Source organism: Papaver somniferum, chromosome 8, assembly GCF_003573695.1.
Source record: "Papaver somniferum cultivar HN1 chromosome 8, ASM357369v1, whole genome shotgun sequence".
Classification (NCBI taxonomy): Eukaryota; Viridiplantae; Streptophyta; class Magnoliopsida; order Ranunculales; family Papaveraceae; genus Papaver; species Papaver somniferum.
In genome coordinates this window covers 43,486,146-43,495,957 of record NC_039365.1, presented here as the reverse complement: position 1 = coordinate 43,495,957, position 9,812 = coordinate 43,486,146, and the positions used below count along the sequence as shown (strand labels likewise).

The 9,812-nt window shown below is 40.3% G+C and overlaps 1 protein-coding gene across 1 annotated transcript; it reads right to left on the bottom strand.

Annotated features, from left to right (window-relative positions):
* Positions 1-7,568: 7,568 nt before the first annotated feature.
* On the bottom strand, positions 7,569-9,499 carry LOC113306814 (cx9C motif-containing protein 4-like). The gene is made up of 2 exons (XM_026555731.1): positions 9,342-9,499; positions 7,569-7,674 (listed from the first exon to the last, which is right to left on the bottom strand). The coding sequence occupies exons 1-2, from the start codon at positions 9,428-9,430 to the stop codon at positions 7,569-7,571; spliced, it is 195 nt and encodes a 64-aa protein (XP_026411516.1). The 5' UTR covers positions 9,431-9,499.
* Between the last annotated feature and the right edge of the window lie 313 nt (positions 9,500-9,812).

The following is a 9,812-nucleotide window of genomic DNA, read 5'->3' as shown; positions in this document are numbered from 1 at the left end:
TGCTTACCTCGCAACGATGCTCCCGTTCTGAGCTAAGTAGTGGACTTAATGTTGATGGTAGTTTTTAGCATAGGGTTAAAATCGTAAAACCGCACATCTGACATGACGTCACTATGACCATTAACACATTTATTGAATCGATCAGCATGCCTACGTAAGAATTATCAGGGTACCTTTTTTTTATGTGTCATGTTCCACGGAAGAACCCTTAACATGGACCGACATCATCTATGCCAAACCCTAATTCTCATGCTATCGTGCCAACGCCTTCCAACCATGCCAGCCGCACCACTGTGCCAATGGCAAACCATGCCAACCACATCTCCACGCAAAGGCATGCCAACCATGCTAGCCGCACCACTGTGCCAATGGCAAACCATTCCAGCCACATCTACGCGCCAAGGCATGCCAACCATGCCAGCCGCACCACTGTGCCAATGGAAAATCATGCCAGGCACATCTCCGCGCCAAGGCATGCCAACCATGCCAGCCGTACCACTGTGCAAATGGCAAACCATGACAGCCACATCTCCATGCCAAGGCATGCTTACCATGTCATCCGTACCACTGTGCCAATGGAAAACCATGCTAGCTGCACCATGCGCCAATGGCATGCCAAACCCTTGTCCCAACCATGCCAAGCCAACCGCACCTTACTTTGGCCCCAGCCATGCTAGCCGCACCATGCGCCAATGGCATGCCAAACCCTTGGCCCCACCATGCCAAGCCGTCCGTGCCAAACCCTTGGCCCCACTATGCCAAGCCATCCGCGCCATTTGACTTGGCCCCACCATGCTGGATTTCCCTGTGCGGCTACCAAAAAGAAGGCGTGCGATAATCCACGGCCACCCTTCCATCATAGATACAAATCCTAGCCGTCCAAGGTCACCAAACAACGCATGGTAACCTTTGGCCCAAAACCCTAGTTTTGGCCACGCCAAACCGCGCCAAGGCATGCCATGCCACATGTGCCAATGGAATGCCAACCACCTTGCCGCGCCATACCATGTCAGCCTTCCCTATGAGGCTAAACAAAGGCGTGCGACGATCAACGGCCACCCTTCCATCCTAGATGCAAATCCTGGCCGTCCAAGATCGCCAAACAACGCATGGTAACTTTTGGCCCAAAACCCTAGTTTTGGCCACGCCAAACCGCGCCAAGGCATGCCATGTCACATGTGCCAATGGCATGCCAACCACCTTGCCGCACCATACCATGCTGGCCTTCCCTATGCGGCTACCAAAATAAAGGCGTGCGACGATCAACGACCACCCTTCCATCCTTGATGCAAATCCCAGCCATCCAAGGTCTCCAAACAACGCATGGTAACCTTTGGCCCCAAAATCCTAGTTTTGGCCACGCCAAACCGCGCCAAGGCATGCCACTCCAAACCGCACCAAGGCATGCCATGCCACATGTGCCAATGGCATGCCAACCACCTTGCCGCGCCATACCATGCCGGCCTTCCCTATGCGGATACCAAAATGAAGGCGTGCGACGATCAACGGCCACCCTTCCATCCTAGATGCAAATCCTAGCCGTCCAAGGTCGCCAAACCGCACATGGTAACCTTTGGCCCAAAACTCTAGTTTTGGCCGCGCCAAGGCATGCCATGCCACATGTGCCAATGGCATGCCAACCACCTTGCCGCGCCATACCATGCCGGCCTTTCCTATGCGGCTACCAAAACGAAGGCGTGCGACGATCAACGGCCACCCTTCCATCCTAGATGCGAATCCTAGCCGTCCAAGGTTGCCAAACAACGCATGGTAACCTTTGGCACAAAACCCTAGTTTTGTCCACGCCATACCGGCCTTCCCTATGCGGATACCGAAACGAAGGCATGCAACAATCAACGGCCACTTTTTCATCTAAGGTGCAGATCTTAGCCGTCCAAGGTTACCAGCTAACGCATGACAACCTTTGGCCCTAGTTTGGTCGCGCCTAAACAAATCCAAAACCCTAACTTTTGGCCGCGCCTAAACTAGGCCATATTAAAGCCATATTGATCATGCTTTCATGTCACTGGCTACCAAACCAAGGGTTGCAATAATCAACAGCTACCTTTCCTCTTAATATGCAAAATATCGACCGTCGAAGGTCACCACCGAGCCGACAAGTCTCCCAAGCTCAACTTGCCAGACAACAACAACGTGCTACATGTTTTCCACGAAAACACTCGAGACATCAACGCATGTCACAAACTGGGGGATGCTCATTGGATATTGGTTTGGTGGTTTACAGCGTGCGGCGTACACTAACCCATTATAAGAAAGTGTCATAAGGATGAGGCGGTTAGTAAATACAGGGAGTAATGGCGAAACGCTTTCTTTTATGGAACATCAATTCCAGGCGTTACCGGTTACCACCTCCTCTCATTTACTCATCCGTTTTCCATTTCTTAATGAGACCAGAGTACGTTTCACTTCGACTTGTATAAATAGGCATTACCTATTTCCACCGAAAACAAGTTTTTTGTTCAGGAGCACATGTTAGCTTTCCCATCTGTTAGCTTACGCTTTCTGATACAAGTCAAAACAACTACTCTTCCAGAATCAACTATTCTGGTCTCAACGCTCTCTTCGCTTCCCTTCCCAAAACCAGCCCTTCTCCTCCACTTTGTGACCGAAGCAAGTCTGGAACGGCCATTTCTTGGTTTAGGCCGGACTTGTACAGATTGATCTCTCGAACCTAAAATACTCCCTTGCAGTACATTGTTTAGGGTTTAGACTTGTTTCTCACCCACATCACACGAAATTACCGAAACCAGCAGAAAATGTTTTCACCCTCAAACAATACTCCAAAACAAAACAAATGCAAAGAAAGTACTAACAAAACAAAAGCAGACAAAACCAGTATCTATGTGAAATCTAATATCTTTTACAAGGCCAAGTGACCTGCAGGCCCTGATACATAGTAGGCAAAGAAAGAAAGAAAATCCTCCCATCTGTTGACGACTATTATTTGGGCCGATGAAACCTCACATGAATTTCCAATTTGACAAAAAAAGATTTTGGTAGTGTGCACTTGATAATACCAAAATATCCCTCCCTTTTAGTCCAATTAAAATAACTCCTCATGTATCCTATTCCTTTAGGGGTATAATTGGAAAACAAACTTTAATATAACATATCTAAAAATCCGTGCCTTGGAATTTTAAAAAATTTATCTTATTGGAAAGGTTATAAAAAAATCTACGCAATAAGTACAAACAACAATATCAAATTTAGAGTTTTTATGAAAAATTCGTATGTGTTTATCATTTTAGACACAATTTTAATGTAAATCCATTATACAAACCACCACAAAAGATACATAATACTTTGTGTATCCATATTTTGGTTCATGCATCAACTAATTTTCCGTTGCAACTAATAAAACAATGTACTTAATCCGTTTCAAGAAAAATGATATTTTCACTTATGCCTCAAAAATAACATTCCGGCAAAAAATGATATATAACGCACTATGCAATCAAGAGTGTTTTGTTTTTCTTCGGTAGGCCCTCCCCACTGTGGCAACGATATTCTAGTTAACAACTAATCACAACTTAAAAGCCTAAATCACTTTAAAGTTTAAACCCTAAGATTCAGGTATACCTTTTCGACTTTCTAACCATGTGCCAAGTAGTGATCTTTTCCTCTTTATAGGATGCATAGTTGCATACCATATGGTTAAAGAATTTGGTTGATTGCATTTTAGGTCAACAAAGCCCTATATGCATTATTACTGCTCCACACACTCCACTCTTTTCAAAAGATAGGAACAAAAGGGAGATTCCTAATAGATCAATAGCCTTTCAATTCCCCTTTCTTTAATGGCAACTCTTTTTGAGCGGTTATAGTGGTACAGGTTCATATCACTGTAACCAACCCAAACTAACTTTTAATCGAATGGTCCCTCTCTTAAGAGTCAAGTATACAGTCTCTCCAAAAAGCTTCTCTTCCTCACTGAAGAAGGAAAGAAAACATGGAATTTTAGGCACTGGCCGTTTCGGATACTCCAACTCATTGACATATTGACTATGACCCATCTTACTCGACATCATCGTCATACATGCCGTCATAATTATAACTGATTTGATATTATCATACTGTCGGTAGACTACACCATCAAGTCAACACGTGGCTGACCCGGTGAAAACATTTAGCTTTGAGCTTGTGGCATTGGACGACTGGAAGTCTATTCCAACAACAGATAAAGTGTGAAAATTATATGTGAACCGAACACTGAATGCCGCTAATTTTTAGTCTATAGATAGATTTGGACATCAAATAGTGTTATCGGTAATTTGATGGTCGGCCAGTGGCAAAGCTCTACTGCAGGAGTGCCGCGGCATCTCATACAATCATGCATGGAAAAAATCGAGTTGCAAAAGAAAAAAAAAACGAGTTGCAAGTAAAGAAAAAGTCAATGCTTCCATGATGAGTAAATTATGTAATAAAATCCGTTAAGATTGACTTTTTGTACTTGCTTGCAGTGGATTAGATATTTTCTCAACTTCTTACAAAAAAAATTCTCTCCTCTCTCTCATCAGTGGCGTATGAGACGGAGAAAATTGGCAAAAATGGGGATATGTCGATATGATATGATGCCAAAATTTGAATAATGTCAGTTGGGTAGCATCTCACAATCATCATGGAACCACCATTTATATATTTACGCGCGTTGATCGTTTATTTTTGAAAGAGGTTTATATGATAAGCATCGTCCATTCGTCGTCATCACTGAGTAATGGAAAGAAAATCAAGGGGGGAACATGAGAATCATAACGGTTGCTTTGACACTGCAGATATGGCCTATTAACCGTGCACACTGCATCCAGAATCCGTCATATGATCGATCACGAATGCAAACATTTGACGGTGGATTCCATTGCCACCCAAGGCTCTTCAATTGCTCTCCACAAGTTGCCAACATTTTTCTTGTTACGCACAACATTAATAATGTTAAACTATAATTTGTTCCAAATTTAAACAAGCTAGTTTGTAGTGGGAAAAAAAAAGTCCTCTCATCACCGTGTCTGATATGTATGGCAATTTCCCTAGGCTCTTGCTCTTTCCTCCATCCACTATCCACTTGCACGTAGATGTACCCCGTAAGTACAGCCACCAGGGCCAGGCCACCACCCAAATAATACATACATACTTAAATTTAAATTTAAGGTAGGAGCCGAAAACTATTTGTAAACAAATACACCATAATTTTAAAAGTAAGATTAGCATACATCATCTCCATAATATATAGCTTTTATCAAAACAAAAAGATTAGCCATAATCTTTTAGCATAAAATTGCTTAGTGAAAAAGAAAGAACCGTTGATCTACTATAATTTAGTAGCTGCACCAACTTTATAAATCTTTTAGCTGCCCAAAACCTCATTTATGGTTTAGGCCAACGGCTACTTTTCCTTGCAAGAAACAAAAACACCTAGCCCTAGTGGGGGTTGTGAGTCTCTATCAAGAAATCAAAACCAAATTTCTTAATAAAAAGACTTGTACTGATGAGAAATGAAGAATTCCCCATTTCAGTTTCTTGTGAATATGAATATGATGGCAGATGAGATGTCCCATTGATAAAAGCCTTAATTAAATTAACATGTTTTTAAGGACCCACAAATCAATTCACCAATTACACATCTTAAATCTCTTTTCACACACAAATAAATACTCAACTCAGCTCTACTTTCTCTCAAATTCTTCTTCTTGTTCTTGATTTTGGGAGCTCTGATGATCTAGGAAGAAAGTAAGAAAGAAAAACCATGGTTTCAGATGATTTTAGCTTCCCGACAATAATCGAGCCGGTCCCAAATTTCGTCACGTCAACTTCGTTATGGCGGGTACCTTCTGTTGCATTCATGGCATCTTCTACAGATGGAGATGATAAAGAAGAAAGTAGAGATGCGGATTCTATTTTCTGTAGAAAAGAAGAGAATTTTCAAAGTGAACCAAGAGATCAAGATTCTTCCACCTTTATAAATCAAGAGAATTCTCAAGGACACAATAGTGAAGGAAGTAAGGATTCTTCTACCTTGTTAAAAGAAGAGAATTCTCAAGGAAACAACAGTAAAAGAATTGAAGACCCTTCGACGTCTTTGGTGTTTGCAGTCGACAATAGTTCGAGCAAATCCATGGACACTGAAGAGAAGATGGATATGTTATGGGAGGATTTCAACGAAGTCGAATTACGAAGTGTTTCGTCTTTGCATAACAAGAAAGATCAGATTGGGAAGGTCCTATTTGATTCGAGTTACAAGAGTTATGAAGGGAAAGTAAAGCTTTTTTGTGTGCAAGGAAGAAGTAACAGTCTCAGAGAAACTACTACTGTTTTAGCACCTAGAAGACCGGCAAGTGCGTTTTTGGTATTGAAAGTTTTGAAGAAACTTTTCTTGCTTCAAACTTCTCACTATCCCAAGAGCAACAGATCCATAGATCTGTACTGATATATCTTCTTCTTAGTTGTTAATGCCAGTTTTACAATTCATGAGTACTAGTTGACTGGAACTGGTGAGTAATGCAAGTGTGTAACATTCAACTGCTCAAGTATGAAAAGAGAGAAATATAGTGTGTAACTGTGTATAGTGAGAAAAGATATTAGAAATTTGACTATTTGTTTGTTCAGCACATCTTTTTTCTGTCTGTGACATCATTGGGTTGTGGCCATGAGAAATACAGGATACAAATGGGATGCTGATTTTCTACTATAATCTGGCTGTAACATTTGGGTTACCTGCATGTAATTTGTTATGTTACCACTAATTTCGTTTGTGGTTATCTTAAATCATTTTGGGTATTTTTTTTTAGGAAAAAAGTTTAGATATCTTCTTCCACTTTTTGTTCCGGGACAATGGGAGAATTAGGTCACTGCCGGTTGGCCTAGCCACACATACATATGAAATTATAGTGTTATTGGTAGGGGCAGCAAACGCTTACGCCGCAATGCTTTGGCACACTAAAACTGAAATAATAATTGAACTTTCAAAACTATAAATAAAATTGACAGGAATAGGCTAGTTTTTATTGCCTACAAAAGCAAATAGAACTTGCAGTAAGATATGAAACTCATTTGTATTCTGAATTTCATTTTTATGGTTATTTTTTCATTCCTGGCAGAAAATCATAAAACAGAAACCTGTTCCTCTACTTCCGCAATTCAGCTATAGTTATTACAGTATTTCAACCAATCCAAGATTGGGTTTGGGGTGTGGATGTGGGGGGGAATCCAGAGAAGCTACGATATGTGCAGTTTTCTAGGTTACGACAAAACACAGAAGGAATCTGATACATCTATAAGGATACAAAAATTCTCCAAAAGTCAATTCTCATCAACTTTATCCAGTTTTGAGCTAGCAAACTCATGAAGAAGCAGATCATGCATCTACTCTTTTAGCTAGTTCTTAAATACCAAAGCTACACCAAGGTAGCAGGTTTGCTGACTTACACTTGAGGTTTCTGCTCCTTAGTATTTCTGAAATAGCAGGAAAAAGAACCCACAGAGTTATCACCTGGCACTGACAATATCAGGATAAAAGTGACTGGTTGGGAATCAAATGTATAGATAGAGGATTCTTACTTCTTGATTTGCTTCAGAAGTCCAGATACAGAAGCACAATGCGTGGACTTATACTCGCATTTCTCGCAACATGATTCCAGCAGTTCAATGACTCTCTGACACCTACAAATTTGCCACAAATTATGCATTAAAAAACCATATGATTCAGCATCCCGAGCAAGTAATCCAATTCACCAAATAAGTTGGCTAATAAAAATAAGTCATAAGGGAATTCTTCAAAAACTAAAAAATACAGGAAAAATCTGCTGTACGGTAGAGTAACTTAGCGCTTAAGAATATTAAAGGAGTATACTTGCACTGTTATAACTATCTTTGCTCTATTGTCCTTAAATTTATATAATGGAAGCAGGAGAAAGAAAGCAGATGCTACTTATTCTATGTGCGAACAACTACCAGAAATATAATGAACAACACAGCTTGGGTAAGATTGTGAAATCTTGTACTTCAATCAAGTACAGAATGAATAAAAAAACTATTTAAACAATAGATGCATTCTCAAATAGGATATTTGACAATTGAAGAAGAGCGGTTTCTCACCAAGGCATCTTTTTCTCCGTTTAGGCATCACTTAGTCTTCTTACCAGTTATACAAATAGTATAGTTTTGTTGGCTTTCCCTGCCCTAATAAGCCATGAATAGACAGGTCGTAATGTGCATTTCATACAATTTTTTGGATTTAGAGACCTACAGGCGTCGAGGAAGGGGATTGTGTTACGCTGAGCTTTCCAGTACTGGATGAAAGGACTTGGTGGCCTGGAGCTTTCATGTCAGTGACTCACTTGAGTTTCACTGACTTACTCTTTAGGCAGTGAAGACATGGTGTCTGGTAAGATTTCCACGAGAACCAACATTTAGGTCCTGATATCTGTTAGAAGCCTTTCGACTTACTACGAACCAGTGGTAACAAAAATTGGGGCTATTAAGAGGCTCTAGTGTTCATGTACTAACAAAGATGAAAATGAAAGAGCAGAGAAGAGAAGAGCAACATCAGAGGATATCACGAGAAACAGTGGGTTGACAATGTAAGAGCAGGCCTTTGACCTGCAATGTAGTGTATGAAGGTTGAACTGTATATGCAAGATCTACAAATTCTAAGGCAGGCATGATAGATTTCTCAGATCTACTATCTCTAGGTTAGTGTTAGATAATCCTACTTATTATCAACTAGTAATTAACAAAATCTGGACCTGGTAATCCTACTTATTACCAACTAGTAATTAACACTGATAAAAGAGGAAAAGAATAATGTTTATTAGTACAGTCTACCTTATGTCATTGCAGTTTCCCCTAGAGTGTTTGGCACTACAAGCAACTTAATTCTGTTAGTTAATTTTCTCTTTCGTTCTCCTTGAAGCTATCATGATCAGTCTGTAGATGGTGTATGGATGCTTAGAGAATATTCATTCGCGAAAACTGAGAAGTTCTTGGTGTTTCGTTACTAAGTATGTTAAGCTTGTTAGCTCATGAACTGATAAACTACAGTACAATCGGAATTCACACATCCACTAATCGGTAAGTAAGAAAAAACAACCCCAATCCAACAACACATAAAGATGAAATGGTTACTCATCAAATAGCGACAGATTGCTACTTAACATTTAGGGCACAAAATCAAATCCAACACAATCAGTAAAAGGAATCAGAAGATACAACTAGATTAGGTCAAAAGGTGAAACCAAAAACAAAGAAATATATAGAATTTGATAACAGGTTTGGGTTTATTATTTTCAAATTAAAACAGAGAAATTAAAATTTGTAGAGAAGAAAACCTCTGAGAGTTGAAATTGTTCTTGGTGAGGCAAGCTTGAATGTCACAGGCTTGCTTCTTGCATGGTTCTTTGATCTCCTCCTTCGCCATCTCTCCTCTCTGTCTATTAAACTTCTCGAAGGGCCGCACTCGGAGTCGGAAACGCAAAAAACAGACCCAAAGGTTACTGTACCTAAAAATATATATTCCTTGGTTGTTGCGGTGACTGATGCCTATGGGAGCCGGGTCCTGGACTATTTCGAGAGCAGTCAAATTTACCAGCCGTCTTTCTAAATCAGGATTAGTTAAATACCCCGGTGGATTGTGGGGGTTTTTATAACAAAACTAGTCATAAAAATCCAAGATGACCAAACTTGTGGTACAAAAACTAGTCATAAAAATTAAATTTTGGTTTCATCAAAATTTTATTTTTTTGGGTTTTTGTGTTACTTTTGTTTTGACGAGTTTTTTGTGGATGGATAGTGACATCTTT

What these genes read in the sequence shown, in the direction of transcription:
- LOC113306814 (XM_026555731.1), bottom strand. Translation starts at nt 9,430, where the DNA reads ATGGCGAAGGAGGAGATCAAAGAACCATGCAAGAAGCAAGCCTGTGAC. An exon ending in AACAATTTCAACTCTCAGAG is followed by an intron (nt 7,675 to 9,341) that starts GTTTTCTTCTCT and finishes GCAAATTTGTAG; the next exon opens with GTGTCAGAGAGTCATTGAAC.